This window comes from Acanthaster planci, linkage group LG03, assembly GCF_054643075.1.
Source record: "Acanthaster planci isolate LZ-2023a linkage group LG03, COTS_SCS, whole genome shotgun sequence".
NCBI lineage: Eukaryota > Metazoa > Echinodermata > Asteroidea > Valvatida > Acanthasteridae > Acanthaster > Acanthaster planci.
In genome coordinates, this window is record NC_141779.1 from 7886227 (window position 1) to 7906213 (window position 19987).

At 39.9% G+C, this 19987-nt stretch overlaps 1 protein-coding gene across 1 annotated transcript; it reads right to left on the reverse strand.

The window, feature by feature from the left end:
- Positions 1–2463: 2463 nt before the first annotated feature.
- Positions 2464–10559, reverse strand: LOC110983465 (histamine N-methyltransferase-like). The gene is made up of 3 exons (XM_022242745.2): positions 9883–10559; positions 9188–9508; positions 2464–6765 (listed from the first exon to the last, which is right to left on the reverse strand). Exons 1-3 carry the CDS (start codon positions 10145–10147, stop codon positions 6386–6388), a joined length of 966 nt encoding a protein of 321 aa, XP_022098437.1. The 5' UTR covers positions 10148–10559; the 3' UTR covers positions 2464–6385.
- Between the last annotated feature and the right edge of the window lie 9428 nt (positions 10560–19987).

A 19987-nucleotide genomic window follows, 5' to 3' on the forward strand; every position in this document is an offset into this window, starting at 1 on the left:
TGGTTATAAGCAGTGCTGTCACCACTCAGTGCTATCCTCATAACAAAATGGTACATGGGACACCTTGCAAGGTGGTTGCTCGACGAGGCTGTATTTGATGCATCGTAATGGGACTTACGGAACCAGTATGGCTTCCTTTTTGTCATCATCATTGGAGTAGCCTGATGGTGGCTAGTGGACATGACTTGTGTTGCAATTTTGCCTTGCTTCATGCTTGTTTAACATTTATATTTGCAATACTTTTCCAGACAAATTAGGGTACTACAGCTGTGCTACAGGGAGATATTGTCCATTTGGAAGTTTTCTAAATAGCGAATCCAGAATTTGCTCAGTGGAAATATTTGTGACAAAAAGTGTTCATTGACCCACTGTCACGAACTGAAACTATGAAGTGCCAAATTGAACAAATTAGACGGCAACAAAATGTCCAAAAATCTGACAGATTGTAGTGCACAATAAAGCTATAACACTGTGACTTCTGTTTCGGATGACTTAAAACTTTTGCTGATACATAATATATAAACGCAAAAAAAATTAAAAAGCATGAAAATACTCTCAAAAGAGAACAAAAAATAATGAAAAACAAGTCAGATGGGAGACAACTCCGCATTTACCAGAATTGGACTAAAAGAATTGCACTGCATGGGTCCTTGAAACATTTCACCAATTTTACATTTGTGTGATCATGTCCATAGTTTGAAAAGAATCCTTCTCCAGAGTAACTAGTGATGACTGCGATCACAGCATGTCATTACTTAATAGGAGGTTATTGGGAGATTTGCTGCCTACATTCCCATGGGAATGGTGAGTGAGCTACAGCCTGAAAGTGAGATGGAGATGAATTATTGAGACTCTGGTGGATTAGACAGCAGTGCTGTAAATTGAATGGATTTCAAGCATGAGTGGATAATGTCGAAAGGGTTTTTTTTTTCGGGGGCAGGAAGAGGGTTGCTTCCGACTGTGCAGATGCAGGGAGAATAAATCACATCTTCCTGTGGCTCGTGCGAGGTCCAGATACGACACTTCACTGCCCTGAGTAGAGTGTATGCGCAAAGCACTAACAGTGCCCGTTTGCATGTGCTCCAAAACTACGTCCATTTTTTTCTCGTCGGCACTGCTATCTCTCACTTTAAAATGTTCCAAAGGCATCGTTTTGAATCTACATGGGCGCGGGCAGATTAAGTAAATAGAAGATATTTTTACCATCGAAAAATGGCTTCATGGATTTTGGGGCTGGAATTCTTCAACTGTGCGTAAATTCCCTATCCGCCTCTTTGAAGAGCACTCCCAATCGGCGAAAGACAGACAGGTGGTTACAAGCGGAGTCTTGCATGCCTGTGTTTTATACGGTCTGTGCAGCCTCGAGCTGAAAAACATTCAACCAGCCTGCCTTTTCTTTGCCGGTGATAGAGCCACGGACATATATAAAAAAAATTGGACTTGTAACGCCTTTGTATGAAAAAGAGGCAAACCAGCGGCCATTTTACCGAGCCGAATACAAATGCGTGGGTTGGCTACCTTCTATTGACGTCTAGAAGAACAAAGGCGGGCATTGCCAGGACAGCTTTGTATTCGGCTCGGTGAAATGGCCACGAATGGATTCAATGACTCTATAAGCTGATTAAGGGCACTGCGAGCAAAAATTTAAATATTTGGCATCCAAATCGATTAGGCTAGTAGCGTACGTTAAACCGCAGCTAGTTTTCGGTTATTAATAGGGACGAGGACCAGAAATAATGCAGGCGATTCACAGTATTGCGCCTCCAAGAGTTTGCAACGCGTTGACCAATCATAGTGCTCGAAATCTGTCGACCCAATGCGCGTTTGGAAAGGATTGCACCACTGCACTCACAGACATCAAAACGCATAGACCACCAGTCTTGTTCATATAACCGTGATTTACAAAAACGTGATGAATCGTTATCACAGGAAGTAATGATTGTTGAGGTGATAGCGCCTTGTTCATGTATATGCGAGTACAGTACGCGTGATGGTTCGCGGTGTCATGGAACAACTGGAAGTTCTTGGAACCAAGACAAAAGAGAAAACCTGTGCAATATACGCCGAGATACCACACACTGTTCTCGCACGAGCTGAACTGTGGGCTAGTATGGTTTCCAAATCTCAGATTTCATCTCCCGGTAGTCGTCGCTCTCGCTGCTGATTTTATCTCTCTTGTTTAATACCCAGAGACAATTCTTGCCTGTTAGCAAAGTTGTATGTGCTGAAGCGCATCAAGTCAGTTGTTACACTGTACTGTAATAATTTGAAAGGTACCTCAGTGAATACGATCAAACAAATGCAAAGCAGTCGGCCACGGCACAAGGCAAATGTGGACGTCTGCTGTTTTGTTCTTGATACAAAGGTTTGTGTAGTCATATTAACTAAGATGGATGAAGTAATTATGAGACACTCAACAAAAAGAATGAACAAGTTGATAAGTAGGAAATAATGAAGCAGGTATTTAGCGATGTCATGTATTTAAGCTTAACCTCTACAACTACCAGGGGAAAGCAACCGACATGAGGAACTAGATATTCATAGTTGATTAAAGTTGATATACAAAACAAAACAAGCAAACAAGTGTACACACAAGATACAAACAAGACAAGGGAAATGTATGATCGGAATACGGCCTACCGAGTTTTAAATCAGGTTAAGAGAGCTGATTATAGTCAATCTTATTCAAATAAGACATTATCTTTATAATAAAAGAAAATTAGGATTACTGCTAATAGGTCATTAAGGAGACATTCCCATAAGAACGTGCACAAATTTTCCAACTTTACTGTCCCATAATTCAATATTCCCTGGTATGATCTGTACCAAACTTTGTCTGTTTTCAATTTAGACCCTAATCTATCATCTCTCAAAATTTGGACGATAAAATTCGGCCTCCTTCCGGTAGCTTGAAAATAGGAAGACACTGAAATGTTTCCCTAAAAGCCAATGTCTCCCTAATGCTGAAAAATTTACCACAAAATGTCACCCAAATGACCTATTTGTAAATATAACAGCATTTATAAAGCACATCATTCAAAGGCGCCGATATATTATCATTTTCTCTGGACACTGAACATTCCTTATGCCATCTTATCTCCCTGGCCCGATGCTGCCATCAGGAGCAAACGGCTAAACCTAATAACCATATCTGCCCTCACAGGTCCCCATTTTCTCCTGGATAAAGAAAGGCGCGAAAGGTAAGGTGACTTGCCAAAGATCATAAAATACTGGCATTAGCTGGATTCAAACCCCCTACCCTTTGATCGGAAGCTACAAACCCCGCATGGGCCACATGCCCCTCGAACGGTAAAATAATAAGCTTTTAACTTCTCACATGTTTAATACCTTACTCTAAAAGTGAAACAAGTGGAAACAATTGTGAATGTGGACCTAGAACACACACTCTATCGGTCAGAAGAAAGCTTTCATATTTTTTACTAAGCTTGAACACCGATTTAACAGATTTTTAATTATTCCGATTTTGCTTCATCAGCTTACCGGTTGTGGTTTTAAAATGCCCTGGCCCATCATGTTGTAATCTGAAACTATGCCCCCCTCCCCGGCTGCTTCAAGGCTTGGTTCGTCGTATATTGTGGTGTATAGTCACGACAAGCAACGAACACAGCGTTCAAAAAAATCGAAATCACGACACACGGCACGCAACACCATTATATTCTAGCGCAGAAACGACGAGTGTGATCTATCCAAACACAACGAGAGTTGCTCAGAATGTGCTTCTGTAACCCGAAAAATCAACACACCTACTATCATCCCCACCCCACCCCACAAATAGATCTGGGGGCTCACTTAACATAAGATATGAACTTTACTGACCAAGAAAAAACAACTGGTTTTTCTACAGAGGTCGAGAGATACCCGTATAAAAGACTGGAAATACAGACTTGTACACAAAGTTTACAAAATGATCTACTCAGGCGACAATGAATCCGAAACGTTGAATGTTCTATTGCAGCCGGATTCGCCTCGTAAAATTGAACGTTCAGTCATCACCACATAAAGTTGTTCATTCCACTGCCATGATAAATATCCATTGTTGGTGTAATGAAAGACTTTTCATTCTAATACCTATGCGCGAACGCCTAAGTCTTCAAGTGTGCGCTTTCAATTTATGATACCGCGTGTAGTAGAAGTGGACATCATGATGATGACGTGTGTCGAAATCTATTGAGAACTGCCAATGCCAGAGTACACACTGCTACACCCATAGGATACTCTCATTTCATTGGTGTAAAGTTTGTAGAAACGAGTATACCATCACTGACGTCACTCATGCCGCCTCATAGGGCCAGGGCAAGCTCAAGCGACGACTATAGTTAACTAAAGTTGACCAACACCGCCCGAACGACGGATGGTTTGGACCATGGCCAACTGGGGCCATCCCCCGGACATGGTCGCTTTGCTGGGTTCTTAATAACCTCCACAACACTTCAGTTTACAACATTGGGTATGTCACCGCCAGACAGTGCAAACCCTTTTGTTACCTTCCTTACACCTATTCGCTAACGTTAAGTGAAGAGAATTCATGTGTAACAACACAGGAACAAACCATTAACGATAATTATTAGAAGGTTTTCTATGTTCATTCCTTATTCCATGCCGTCAGTGTGAAGATTTAATTCATACTAAGTAATAATCTCACACAAGAATACATTAAAACAGAATTGTTAAGACATCTTCTATGTCTACTCCTTCCTTATCCCATAACTTTAGTGTGAAGAATAATTCCTTCATATGTCAGTCCCATTCGGAATATCTGATTAAATATAATATTTCAAAGTCATTCAAAAACGGGGTGAAAAACCAGAGATAAAAAGTCTTGCAAGAAAAGTACTCTGGAAAAACCCCACTAAACGAACCCACCTTACATATGTATACTTGTGGGGTATTTCCTTTGTTCTCGTGTACAAAACTCCCACACAACACGGAACAAATTTCAAGTCACTTCCATTTCAACCAAATTCAGTGTCCTAGGTGGAAATTTCGACCGTATGTCCCTTATATAAAACACTTCAATTTGCGACGGATGAATGGCACTTGAAAATTCCTCCTTTTTGAGTAAATTTGAAATATCTATTTCGTGAAATTCTTGTGGGGTACCACTTTAGTAACCCACAAGGATCAAAACTGGCCTTGTGGGTACCTTCCATTGTTCCGGTACCTCACAATGCACCATGTACAAGCGCACGTGGACAAATTGTACAATGTGCACAATTGCAAAGTCTGCTATGGTACAAGGCACACATTTGGCACAACTTGTGCGTGTAATGTATGTGCTGCTGAAAACTGCACCAAGTAGTCTTAGCATAGGTTACGATCTATGATGTCATTGCAGGAGTGCCCGGAGGATTGAAAAGAAACGAACTAATACAGTTAGCATTATAAATGCCATGTGGGGACACCATACAAAACATTAATACCTGGGATCTCTAAATAAAGATTTAGGACACTGTTTTTACGAACTGACGATGTATAATAAGGTGTATAAATGACGCCCTCATGCATCCTACCAGGACTAATTCATCTCGTATTGCAGAGTAACAACTGGCCCGTAGGAACGAGATCATACACTCTTTATTCGCATTTAAGAAGAGAGAGCACTCTCGTTTGAAAATTCATGATAGGCGAGTGTCAATTGAAGTTTTTCAGACTGGGATGTAAGAAAAAAAAACAGTGTTAAAATTTAAGTGTAGGTTCGGCCTGTCGGTGCGCAGATGGCCCGAACTGTCCATCCGCTCCTTTCATACCAACACATCACTATGTATCCCTCCGCCTAGCGGAGTGATAGTTACACCTATTGAGAACTACATTTCGTTCTTATTCACCCCGTTCAACCAAACGAAATGAGATTATAAAAAAACAGTTTCATTTATCATTACAGAGGGAACGAATCACATGAAAATAACTGTACAAGATTTCAACGACTGTGTACGTTGCAAGAATCACAGTAAGTAAGTAACGATAATATTTTTAAAAATTGTATTGTAACTGTATGAATCGCGCATGCCCATCGTGAACACGCAACGACTACTGGTCGAACTATACTTTGCGCCCGAACTTGCCCTAACGGAGCCCCGTGCGCCGCCTGCACACCATTTTCACCCTGAATAAAGCAATTCTTCAAATGACAAATGTGAGCAGAAATCTCGAGTATATTCATTCCTTGAAAATTTACAACTATAATGTTTAATATACCACAGAAGAAAACGGTAACTGCAGTAATATGGATATGTCTTTAACATCTCCGCTACTTTTAAAATACCATGAGTCCCCAGGGTAAAAAAAAGAACAAAACAAAAGTGAACATAAACGGACCCCTCCCTCGACAAAAATGACATTGTAGATATCTTGACCGACAAGGTACTTATGGAGAGTCACGTTTAGTAAAGTTTTTGTCCGTTCGCTGTATAAGAACTACTGATGTGTCATGAGTCAGTAAGACCTTGTTTCCAATGGTGTGCGCATTTTGCCTTAGCAGACGCATGAACTTCTCTCGTTGTTTCGAGTGTACCGCCGTTCGGAAATGCTTCATGTGCGAGAGAAAATCCAGAAGCTGTGCGCCTTCTTCCGAGCTGTCGTCGAAGCAGGTTGTAATGTCGATGGCAAAACGTGGGATGTCGAGAGTGTCGTGCTGGATGTTGTTGGCAATCAGGAATGACTGCAGAGTCTGTTTCGTGTAGTAACGGTAGCCAGCGATGTCAGGCGAGAGAAACTCACTCTGTATTTGAGACAAACTGTCTGTATCTGTCAATCGTCAAAAGAAAACAAAAACAAAACAAAAACAAGGAGTGTAATTTATTAGTGGATTTTATACATGTATAAAGGAACTCTTTTGGGTTGGAACTTCCCTGCGAAGACTGGTTGTAGTTTGACGCCTGTTAAACTCAGAGAGTGTCAAGTTGCCTGTACAAAGTAGACACCGCTTCAAAATTGTGACATTTCGGGCTATGAATTTAAGGTTAGATTATTTAGTAGACTGAAATTAATTGTTCAAACAGCCATACCCTCGAATTTGGCGGTCTGTGATTGTGATTTTCCGGGGAAGGAATTTCGAAGGCCAAAAGTTTTAACTCCAGAACACAGTGTTGGGGGTCTAGTCATAATTCCAGTCTACCATTTTACCAACAAAACTGACTAAAGGTGGGGGGGACTATAGAGCTATCTGTGTATGACCAGAGCTGTGCTTGACACATATACCCCCTCCAGCGACACCTCTGCACTCAACTTTTTCTTCACACAAACGTTTAAGTGTCTGGACAGCAGTCTTCAGTGTCTTTACGCCTTTCTGGACATCGTTGAGTATCTGAATCCATAGCGGCGCAAGTGTCAACAGCCAGCGGAAACTAGTTTGGTGGCTCATATCCACTGCTGGCAATCCGTAGGCCTACAATACAAAAAGCTGCGCATTCAATGTAAACACACTTAGTTTTTTTCATCATTTCTCAGTGACCATGAAATATAGCTGGTTGGTTTCCTTTCTCCCAGACCTTTGATATACAAAGTATTAAAACAGCACTGAAGCTTTAGTCATTCCAGGGCGATGTGTACCTTTTAAATTCTACCTTGAGTGCCAAAATTTTAAAAATGCCAATGGTTTGCTCAAATAATTTCAAGTTGCTCGTAACAATGGCTTCAATAAGGTATTGTTTGTACTTGGTACAATGTACATACAGCTATTTCACCTTGCGCCCTTGTCATTATGCAATTATGCATGTCACACTTTTGGCGTAATACTATGAAAATTGCCGACTCCGAAACAGATTTTTAAAACCCGAAATTAAATGTTCACGTCATCAATCCGTTCCGAGCGGAACAAAAGAGGGAGTGCTTATTTGGTACTCACTGCATAGCCGCGTGTTTGTAATGGAGCTCAATGGCGCATTTGACGTGGATCGGAGCACGCTGAGTACTAGTACGCATAACGAATTTATTCCTTAATGTATAATGCTACGGTCTTTACGTACACGCAGAACGCGTGCAAGAACCCGACTGGAAAACCTACAACCATCTGTCTTTCTTTTGCCGCTTGGGGTGTACTTCAACTCGGGGCGGATTCTCTGTCTGTCATCATCCGGTATGTAACTGACGTCTCTTCAGTTTAAACCACGCCCACTGCACATAGAGTTACATGGAACCTTGGAACCGGACGTTAACGTGCAACGTTTAAGGTTGCACTCATTGAGAGCGTTCGTTTTAATAGCCATCACGTGATCCTCGTGCCTGCCCTGGTGTCAGCCATTACTACCCCGGCTGGCGAGCGGGTCTCTGGAGGCTGCCCGAGTGTAATGAAGTCACGGATGGACTGTTCGTGCATGGACGTACATGGTGGAACGTGGCGGGGACTTGACCTTTTTCCCAGAATGCCTTGGCGAGCACACTGCAGCGTTCGATACCCTCATTTCGAGGCTTCCCTTGGTGTAACACTGGTGTATTCAGGGAAGCTAATCGAACGCACTCACTGATCTCCATTATGAAGATCAATGGTTGCACTACACCAAATACGCGCCCATAGTAAACAGTGCAAAATCAGACCGAAATAGCGCCGCCTGTTGACTTTTGGGAAGAGGTTGGCCTCCATTTTTTTCACTGGAAATTCAAAATTATCGCCAGATCACTTTTTGTTTCAGGTGTATGGGGGTTAACCACGATTTTTCTTATTCGCCTATCCCCAAAGATACCCCAAAATAGTAGTAAAACTATGCGCTCAGCTAGCTCTGAATGTAGTCGCCAGCCTCTCTCCTGGAAACTACCACTCCTAAATTCTGAATTTATTGAAACACTTCCATGATCCCTCCTGATATGACATGTCTCATTGTAAAACCCCGACGAAATGATGGAATGCACCCTTAATAGTGTTCGTCCAGGGATCCTGCAATAAGTGGTGTGTCCGCGTGTGTGAAGAAGTCACTTACGAACCAGATTAGCCCTTTATCTGATATTCACTATTTCGGATTAGATTGAACGAAAACGCTAGCATTATGCTGATCCATGCAGTAAACATCTTCCTGCAGTTGTTATTGCGCATTTCACGATAGATTTAATGGATCAATGCATATCGCAGCGTCTCTTCCGAATTTCACCCAAAGTATAAATTTTATTCAGTTTGTTCCATTTCAAGAAATTTAACTACATGTATAGGCATTTTAACTATACTTGTATTCGATACCTGATAAAAGGACGATTACCAGAAATCCGTCCTCTGTCAACAGGTCGTATAGAACCGGAACTTTTTCTTCCATGCGGCCGCCGTAGTAAATTGAGTGAACCGATGTGACGACGTCAAACTTGTCCCTCCTGTCGCTATGGGCTAAGTGCGCCTCCAACGTCTGCTGCTGCCAGTCGAACCTCACGGCAGCTGACAGTGCGTTGTCGCCTCTGACCAGCCTTTCATACAAATTGATCTGATGAGCACTGGGCTCAATGACACGATTGTAGACGAACTTAAATTTTTCCAGAAGGGCTTGGAGGATCTGAATTTCTAGTTCTCCTGTTAAAAATAAGTGTAATGGGCCGTTCAAGCGTTAGGGCCTTATTGTTCAAATTAACAGTCAAAATACAAACGTTTCAAAGGGGAAAAATTGAACTTATTTTTTCGTTCACTAATTCTAAATGCAAAAAGCTCAAGCAATAAAAGGGACAAAATCTGTTAATTTCCGTTATAGGAAGATGGAGGCCACTATCGAGATGGAAAAAACACACTAACCTTACCGCATAACGCTGGACTTACCGCTGCAACCTTTCCGCTTACTTATCGGTCCATCAGGAAAGAGAATTAACGTTTTGCTATTTTCTGGTATAATTCAATTTTCTAAACTTCCATAATCATACCAATAAAAGAAAAAAAATGGAAAAGACCCTCACCAGAGCCACTGCCTACACCCATGTGCCGTAGCAAGCCATCCTCAGCAGATCTCTTGGTATCATCTTGTCCCGTAAGTCTGTGCTCGGTGCCTCTCCCGCGTAACTTGTCCCGAATTGCCGCTCCGAGCACTTGGCGGTACCATGTCTCGTAAGTGTACGGCATGTCAAATTCCATGAATCGAGAGAAAGTCTGGTAACACTGCTGGTAATATTTTGCGTCCAGCGGAAGTGTTGGGTGGAATTTTCCAGAATCACAACTCTCCATTTTCTTCGATTTTTGTGTCCAATTTTGTTTCTGACGGTATAAGTTCAACTAAGCGAACCTTTCTTCATTGCGGAAATCTTTGGTATTTATAAATACAATACGAAAGTACGTGAGAGTTTTGGTTTGTTGCGTTTTACACCGAGGACGCAATCCATCTCCATACTTACAAAGGGGAGAGCTTGTCAATTTCATTGCATTCCTTTTATATTATCTAGATCGGCCTTAAATTCACTTTCGTCCAAACCCGTTTACGGTCACTGGTTACAGTGTTGTTTCCAACAACGTGTCAATGCTGAACATAGCCTTGTGCCAGTTAAAATAGTTCGAATTTATTATCAAGGGCAGGCCTATTATTCCGATCCCTGTCCTTTATTCCTTTCAAGTTCATCAAAGTTACCGTGGAGATCCAACAGATTGTGTTGTTCTACACGACCTCTTTCCGCTGGAAGGAAAAGAACAATAAATCTACGCTTGGTTCATCGCATTTAAGGCGAAATATGATGACGATTGTAGTGAAACCCTAGCCTGTGGTAGTAGCATAGCAGGAGGCGGGGTTCATCGCAAAGTTAATTGGGATGAGTGCGATTGATCCGATGACACAAAGATTCCAGATCACACACAGCAGATAGGAATTACAGTCAATCAATGGCTGGATTTATTAGAATCTTGAAGAAATCAAAAGTTAATCAAGGTGGTAGAATCAGGAAGCTGGTGCATGAAAAATGTGAAGATCTCTGGTCACAAAATCTCTCCGGTAAAAAAATCCCTGGTAAAGAATCCTTGGGTGCAATGCCTGTCTACAGGTGTGTCGGACCCTGTTAGAATGCCACTTGAAGATGTTGGGTCCTACTAAGTGTCATTCCCACGGAAGTGTGTTGACCACAACACACCCCTCTCCAAGAAGGCTGGGCAGGAGAAACCATCTGCCTAATTAGTCATCTATATGTTTCCACTTTTCCCATAGTTTTTCCTTTTCCGACTGACCATATGTTTTCTTGGCCAATCCATCTCAGAAGTGGGCGAATAACCTTAAACTGACTATAAAAATTGAGACCACATCCTGGTACGTGATCTTGAGAAAGTCTTATTTATGAAACATGAGATCATTCCTTATCCAAGAAAACTTAGTGACTAAAGACCATACTGCATCAATTGTTCCGAGCACATGGCCCACCCATTATAAGAGACTCGGGTCGCCCTGTGCTCCTCAGAAGCGATCTGAGACCCATGATGAGAAGGCTGTCTCCAGGTGCTGTCTGCACTTTACTTGTGAGACAAAAGTTGTTGAAACTTTTCTCTTTCTCATCACTGACCTGTGTGCTCTGTTGGTGCCTGAATTTTTTTTCTTATTAAACATCTTGATGTACTTTGCCTTGGTAAGTTGGTAGGGCACATCATGATCAAAGAATAAGTGCTCAGACGTTAATCACACTGCAACATCCGCACTTTTTAAAATATTTCAGTTCCTATTGTATATTCCATTTAATAATTCTTGTTTTTTATGGGAACGATCATTTAGTGGAGATATTTTTGTACTCTTTATGTTTCACTATCTTAATATTAGGAAAGAATCTTTGTGGAATAGTTTACTCGTGTTTTAGGAGTATTTTACTGCATCACTGCTTTCTGTTGAATAACTTGCGCAACTTGATAAGCGTGTGTTTTATTGTTATATTCGTGTTCCCCTACTCGCCAACTTTTCGTCATTGGTGCTTCAAGGAAAATGAGAATTCCAGATTTTTTAGTCACTGTTATGTAGGCCCACACAATTTAGTTCACATGCCATATATGGTTCCTGGCCATATGTTTGTTGCCATGTGCATGGAAGTAAGTGTGTAATTCTACCCTAAACTGACCTTGAGTAAGGCCAGCCACCTTTAACTATTTATACGTTGCTCTAGCTTATTCTACATGTACTTCGCATTGACCAGCTCGCCTATGATTGCCTATGAAGTTTTAGCGAACTTTCCCTGATATTATTTAGTGTATTTTTAAATAAGGTTATCTGGGTGAACATATTAGTTATGTGTTACTTAATCATAATCTTGTTTATTCCTTCGTATGACTTATTCGGTTAGTTTCATTGTATCTTAGTTTTATTCCTATTATGCATAGTTAGGATTATGTATTAGTTTTGGCGTAACTAAACAAGACTGTTGATCTTTGATTAATTAGAAGAACCGATCTGAGACCTGATGAGAAAGCTGTCTCCAAGTGAGTAGTGGGGGGGGGCCTGTTTGGTACACTTTTTATAGTACACTTTTTATAGTACACTTTTTATAGTACACTTTTTATAGTAGACTTTTTATAGTACACGTTTTATAGTACACTTTTATAGTACACTTTTATAGTACACTTTTATAGTACACTTTTTATAGTACACTTTTTATAGTACACTTTTTATAGTAGACTTTTTATAGTAGACTTTTTATAGTAGACTTTTTATAGTACCCGTTTTATAGTAGTCTTTTTATAGTAGACTTTTTATAGTAGACTTTTTATAGTACACTTTTTATAGTACACTTTTTATAGTACACTTTTTATAGTACACATTTTATAGTACACTTTTTATAGTACACTTTTTATAGTACACTTTTTATAGTACACTTTTTATAGTACACATTTTATAGTACACATTTTATAGTACACTTTTTATAGTACACGTTTTATAGTACACTTTTTATAGTACACGTTTTATAGTACACTTTTTATAGTACACTTTTTATAGTACACGTTTTATAGTACACTTTTTATAGTACACGTTTTATAGTACACTTTTTATAGTAGACTTTTTATAGTACACTTTTTATAGTACACTTTTTATAGTAGACTTTTTATAGTACACGTTTTATAGTACACTTTTTATAGTACACTTTTTATAGTACACTTTTTATAGTACACTTTTTATAGTACACTTTTTATAGTACACTTTTTATAGTACACTTTTTATAGTACACTTTTTATAGTACACGTTTTATAGTACACGTTTTATAGTACACTTTTTATAGTACACTTTTTATAGTACACTTTTTATAGTACACTGTGTAGAGTACAATAATGATAGCACACTGTGGATTAAAAATTCAGCTTGGGACAATAAAGTCTTCTTCCCGTATCGATCGAATCTCGGTATAGCGATAGTAAGCCAAACCCAAAGACCGCTAGCATGTGGGCGCCCTCTCTTCCTTAGTGTCCAAAGGTTAAGTCAGACCAACGCTCACTTCCAACGTACACAATGTAATCATTAACACAATAGTCCGCCGTCACAGCTCAGCCACTACGTACAGTCTATTATCTAGAGATTATCTCTCTCATTAACCGGCGGCACGAGCCGCCTATTGTCCGAAACCAAACACCCACGGTTTGTTAGGATTAGTACTCCCAATCCGATAATTGCTTTCGGAGCAGTTGACCCACGGACTGTTGTGTAAGGATTATAATCCCTTTGTTTACGTCCGGACCTCCAGCCAGGTCATGGGTCTATTGGGGAACATTTTAAGATTTTGGGTCAACGTGTACCCTAAAACAGTGTACTATCATTATTGTACTCTACACAGTGTACTCTAACAACTGTACTATAAAAAGTGTACTATAAAAAGTGTACCAAACAGGCCCCCCCACCTACTCAAGTGCTGTCTGCACTTTGCTTGTAAGACAAAAGTTGTTGAAACTTTTCTCCTTCTCATCACTGACCTGTGTGCTCTGTTGGTGCAGGGTACTTGCCCATAGGTCATGTCGCTTTGGGGAGCCGACCCGGTTCGTCTCTCTACCGTCTTCACTTTGACCCTTTTCCCCATCATCATGCTGGATCTGTGAGCCTATTGACCTAGCGAAGGACTGCCAAGGACTTGGAGCTGCATCCATGTCCAATGGTCAAAAGTTGGGTCAAGCAAGATCAAGATCATAGAAGCCTGATTTAGTTTTTTTTTAATTTCTTGATTGTATAAGGGATTGCATTTTTTCTGTATAAGTTATTTTGGTTCCTTTCCAGTTATTGATTGGATTGCTTTGAATCCTGTTTTCAGTTTAAGTGTATGTTTTAAATTGCCTGTCCATCCATTGTTGGTATTTCTTGTATGTTGCCGTGTACTTTGAGTGATTGTATTTTTAGTGTATTCATGCAATAAGATTATTTGAGGATCAACATAAGAAGCTGTCCTTTTGGATTCTTTTGAGCAGATTTTCCTTGTAAAACAATTTATTGAACCGGCACAGGTTTCGACTATGGCAATCGAGAGCCAACCTGTGACAGGTGATACAAAAAAATAATAATAATAATTCACACTAAGTAATAGTACTAGCGGTACATCCATGCAGCAATGGCGGCCCAAAAGTACATGACTTCAGCACAACACTAAAATACACGCAGCAAAATACTCCGGCTAACAAAATTTCGAATAGACACTCACCATAGGTTCTGGAGATTTAGGCCCACCGTAGCCTTACAGGGCCGTCATACTACCGAAGGGCGGACACCCCAAAAGGTGAAATTTCCAGTGACAGTACCAAAACCCGACGTGACACGGAGTTGCCAATGAATGGTTTCACTGTTAGCCGGGAACTAATCGGAAAGCACGCCTTGCTGCCTGGCCATACCACTCGTGTACACAGTGAATATTCTTGCACCCATTAAGGTGAGGTTTATCAGCTAATAAACATATTAAATAACACAGGGAGATTGAGTGAAAGTGAAAATAACTAGATTCCTTATACTTTAATATAGGCATTTGTGACAATTAACAAGGTCCCTCGTGTGATTGTCAACATCGAATTTATTTAATAAATAGCGTAGGCATTTCAAGGCAAAGTGCCCTATGCGCGCTCCTGAGCTGAGGGCAGGTTCCTAAAAATATGGACCATTAGATAATGTTCAACTTTGTGGGTTCATTTTTCCTGAAGTGAGTAGCAATGAATTAATTTTCAATGTTTGATGTAATGAGGGAAGTCATGGCAGATATCTGGAACAATGATGACCGTGTCAACCTTTCAACTAAATTGGAGTTAACTAATTAAAGTCTCGAACGTTAGCAATTTTGAGGGACATAAACTCCCTGTTAAAATCCGACCCAATAGAATTTACTGAGGAGTGATAATCCCTGAGGTTATTTTATACAGATTTATATGTGGTGAAAAGTGATAATATTTACACATATTAAAACCATAATCACGGAAGTAAAAAGTACCTCTCACAATTAATCGGGTCCCGAAGTCGCGAATGTCACTCGATTCTGTCATTAGTGTAAAAAAAAAATCGACTGCAAAAAAGCGAGTAAAATCATATCGATGTACAACACAAGCTTTAAAAAAGAGTGCAAAAAAGCACCGCCAAACCATCATCCTTTTACAGCTGGACCGATCACATTTTTTCAAATATGTTCCCGAAAATCGCAGTCCAAAATACCGATCGTGGCGATTTTGCGGCTTCCATCAATCTCTCGCGGTGACGTTAGAGTAACATTTCGCTTCAGGGTGCACCCTGGTAATTAGGCCAGAAATACGTCCGCCGAGCTCATTAATAAAAGCTATACACTCAAAATATTCTATATTAGAGGGTCCTGAGAGGCATGGAACTGAGGAATTCAAGAAATATGAGACTGGACCTCTGGGCCGGACTCGGGGCTTCCAATTCTGAGCAATTTGGATGCAATCGGGTATGAAAGTGGCACTATTTGAGCCATTTTGCTGAGGGAGGGTTTTTCAAAATGGCTACTTTTCTGGACAGGGACATTTTCTGCATTTTAGGGGTGGTCTGCTTCTGGTGAAAATTTCTCAAATATTCATTGGTCAACCCCCCGAAAATTGAAAGGAAAATGAAAGAGGACATGTGGAACATCATTTTTCTGTGCAGCCTGAACACCTGTGAGAGTTGTGAGTATTTTTAAAATGTTTGTGAAGTATGGGGATTTATCACTGCTGTCTATGGGAATTTATTTGTAGTGGTGCACCCTTCATCGCGGCCTGTTTGACCTTTGACATCAACCCAGATAGTGCACCCTCTTTTTTATTCGATATTCATGAGCCCCTCCACGGGATGGCAACGCTCCGCGATTTTTCTCTTCAGAACAATTTTTCTCAAAAGAAAATCCGTCATTCCGAATAACGTTCGCAAAAAAAATGACATTCGAAACATACGATTCATGATGAAAATCTAATGCTCAGAGTTGTTAATTTTAATTTTATTTTTAGCGGAGTTATCTCCAAAATAACCGGCAAGATGAAAATCGCGCATGGAATTTTCGAGCCCTACATGTGACAGCATTTTGGGCATTCTAGAACGTCATGCAGTTTCTGTCGAAATTCTCGAATGTCATCAAAGGTCTGTAAAATATGACGTTCGCAACGAACATATTGTACTCATTATAAATTTTTGATGCAGCCAAACTTAAAGATAATTTTTGGTGGTCGAACGATACAAGACCTGGCAAATATGTTGGTATAGTGAGAGTGATTCTAAACGGTAAGAGAATGAAGAGAGCCAAACTTTTCTCATCATTTTCCGTCAATTTTGCGCTCTTTTCTTTGTGGCTTATATTTTTTAAAAGTTATTTCTTAGGTGCTTTAAAATACATCAGTCGAAAAATATACTGAATTCTCCTTCTTGTTGAGAGAAGTTTTGAAATCAAGTCCTCTGGTGTAAACACTTTGACATAAAACTTTAAATGAATTCAGCCCCATTTGATTTGCACTGATAGCCAACCAAATGTCCACCATAAGTACATATTATGCCTAATTATCCCCATATAATCATTTCTATAAATCTGAAGGTGCTAATTTGTATTTTACATGATCAAAGTCACTCTTTTAGAAGTTTTGAAAAATGACATCCGGAGTTGCATTTTGGTCTATTTTATGAAGAACAACTGCATAGGCTTCATATGTAAATGAGGTCAACCCTAAAAATAGATCAGTATCTCAGGCCATGAGAAAACATCGCCCGTGCATGAAAATAAAATACACATTCCCACATTGATGCAGCAAGCAAACCATATTAAATTCGTTTCAAGTCACCTCTGACTTGGTGAGTCAAGATAACAAGACTGTTTGATTTGGCTTTGTTGACCTTTAAATTAAGGATGTATAACCTGATTCTTAATAGGTTTGAACCCCCAAATGAATTCACATCCATTGGCGTCAGTCGGTGGAACACCATCAATGAGAGAGTAGGATATTAACATCCTTCATGTTTTGTACCAGGTCTTTCTTTCAAGGTGCATTGTTTTTTCCACGTACTCTATCAAATCTCATCAATTTGTCCGGCGCGACTTTGGATCGGGAGGGTCAACGTACCCCGACACCAAAACAAAAAACCAAAAAACAAAACAAAACAAAACGATCAAAAAATAACTAATAAAAAAAAAATAAACTTAACAGTTGTAATTTCTAAATGACATCCTGTGAAGGTTATTATTTGTACATCAGTAACAATGTAATGCACTACCTACATGTCCGCCTGTCCACGACAACCCCCCCCCCGGCCCAAAAAACCTGGTATAATATAAGACCCTCGTGATCAAACACAATTTGACATGAGAAGTACTATATTCAACGGGGCATACAGGCAGGGGCATATACAGGGGCAACAGAGGCCACGACCCCCCCCCCAAAAACGATGAGTTTTTATCATAGTCAAGATATTCAGGGTCTTAAATGGAGGCTGTTGTATGGACAGACAGACAGAGCCATTCTGTTTAAGAAAGTGTTTCTGAGCAGCTGCTTTAAGAGCAACCCCAACGGTGGTAAAAAAAAAATGGGGAATACTCAATATACCCACGTGGTATCGAAGTTATAAGTTATACATGTAAAGTGGCACTGTGACTTCTGAATAAATAGTAATAATGCAATAAAACTATGGACTAATTCTGCGGGTTCTTAAAACTTTCCACGTTTGTATCGTTGGTGGCGCGACGCAGAAATGCTTTTTTGATTACGTACCACCGTGGAAACGAAAAACATCGTGACCTCGAAGGACCTGGTTTCGTGGATATGTTTTTGTACAAAGGCCTGCACGCCTGAGCTGCGAGCCCAGCCTTACACTTTTTTCAGAATAAAATAACGACATAAAAACATTGAAAACATCTGTCCTTCACTGTGAATTTACCAGGCCATATTTACCGAAAGATCTTGATCTCCTTCACCGCCTCGTTCATCAGCATTATTACTTAGATACCACGAGTATATTAACCTGTATTCCCCATTTTGTTTCGCCACCATTGGGGTTGCTCTTTAACTTGTATAAGGAAAATATAGAGAGTCTTTCCAAACAGTAAACAAAAGTGGAATAAATTGTCACATACCACATTTCGTTATCTCGATTAATGACTTTGATGGAAAATCCATATGAAAGGATTAGATGAAATTTCGAAAAAAAAGTCGGTATAATGAGTAGATTTAGGCACATTCTTCCTTCGAGCGTTCTGTGTACTTAGTGTTGTTCCCTTTATCTCTATCATTAATTGAACTAACACGAATCAAATTATGATAAATTAATGAAACTGCAGAAAAGGACCGTTTGTATTGTTTGTAAGGATCACTTTAATAAACACACCACTTCTTAATTTAAAACACAAACTTCTGTTTCATATGAATATAATTTTTTCAACAAGATGTTTCTATGTATAAATTTGCATCTAATTAATTTCCTGAACGTTACATAATCTTTTCCAATTCGATAGACCATCAACATACCATTTGTTAATTCTTTAAAACAAACTAATGGAAATATCTTCCATCGTCTATACTTAAATGCCCTTCAATTAATACATTCAAAAACAAACTGAAAACATTCAAGATTCTCTTGTTATTGTCTAGTTTTGTCCTGTATTGTTGGGCACCGTACGCCGTAAGCTTGACTGCTACGATGAAGCATCCACATTGTGGGAATGTGAGTTACTGAATTGAATCCTTTGATACTTTAATTAACAATTATTAAAAACCCAGTCAAATTCCAGGATGTAAACATCTAACTCGAGAGGTATGTCTTCATCCTAAAATGTTAGGATCCGTGAACAAGTTCATTTTCTCCAAGATCTCTCCTCAACAGGTTGTCGCAGCATTCTGCGTTCGTCTGCAATCCAGCCTTGCGGCATCATAACATTTGTTATGGGGAAGGGATGTTAAATACTCGGCTCCATCCCTTTCTCACGCGTCTGTTGATGTTTGACCCCTAACTTTGACTATGACTGTTACCTCCTAATATTACTGAAACGTAAAACAACATCAAACAGAGCCAAATATTTATTTATTTAGTACTTTATTTAGGCATTCGCCCTTCGGGACTCCAGTCGACTTGAGTCACTAAAAAAGTGACTCGAGTCGAGTCACTGACTCAATGATAACTCTGCACTAAACTACAGAAACTTAAATGACCATCCCCGTTTACTGATTTGCGCAGATAAAATGTTACCGGTATGGAAACATGGAGTTCCATGCTAACATAGTACATGTATACCTCGAAAACTGTGAATTCCTTGATAAAATAGCCCTTAAACGCGAAAAGACTTGATCTTCCTTCATGGAAACGCGGATACCGGAATTACGTACGTGATAGCATGCATGGAAATGTGGAATTCTTGGGAATACGTGCACACCCTTCAAACGCGGGAAATAATGAGAGCCTATCTTCTAAAAAAGTATTCGGTTAGTATTCGGCTTCGCTTCTCTTTGTCTCTGATACCGACCGATGTAGGTCGAGTGTGTTCTGTTATGATAAAGAAATAGGGCCTACTTCAATATTTGGGGAGTCAGGTTGACGTAGTGTATCTTTCCTCGCGTTTTACTTCTGCGGCCCTGGTTCGATTCCCAGCTTGATCCACATGTGGATTGGATTTTCAGTTCCCATGG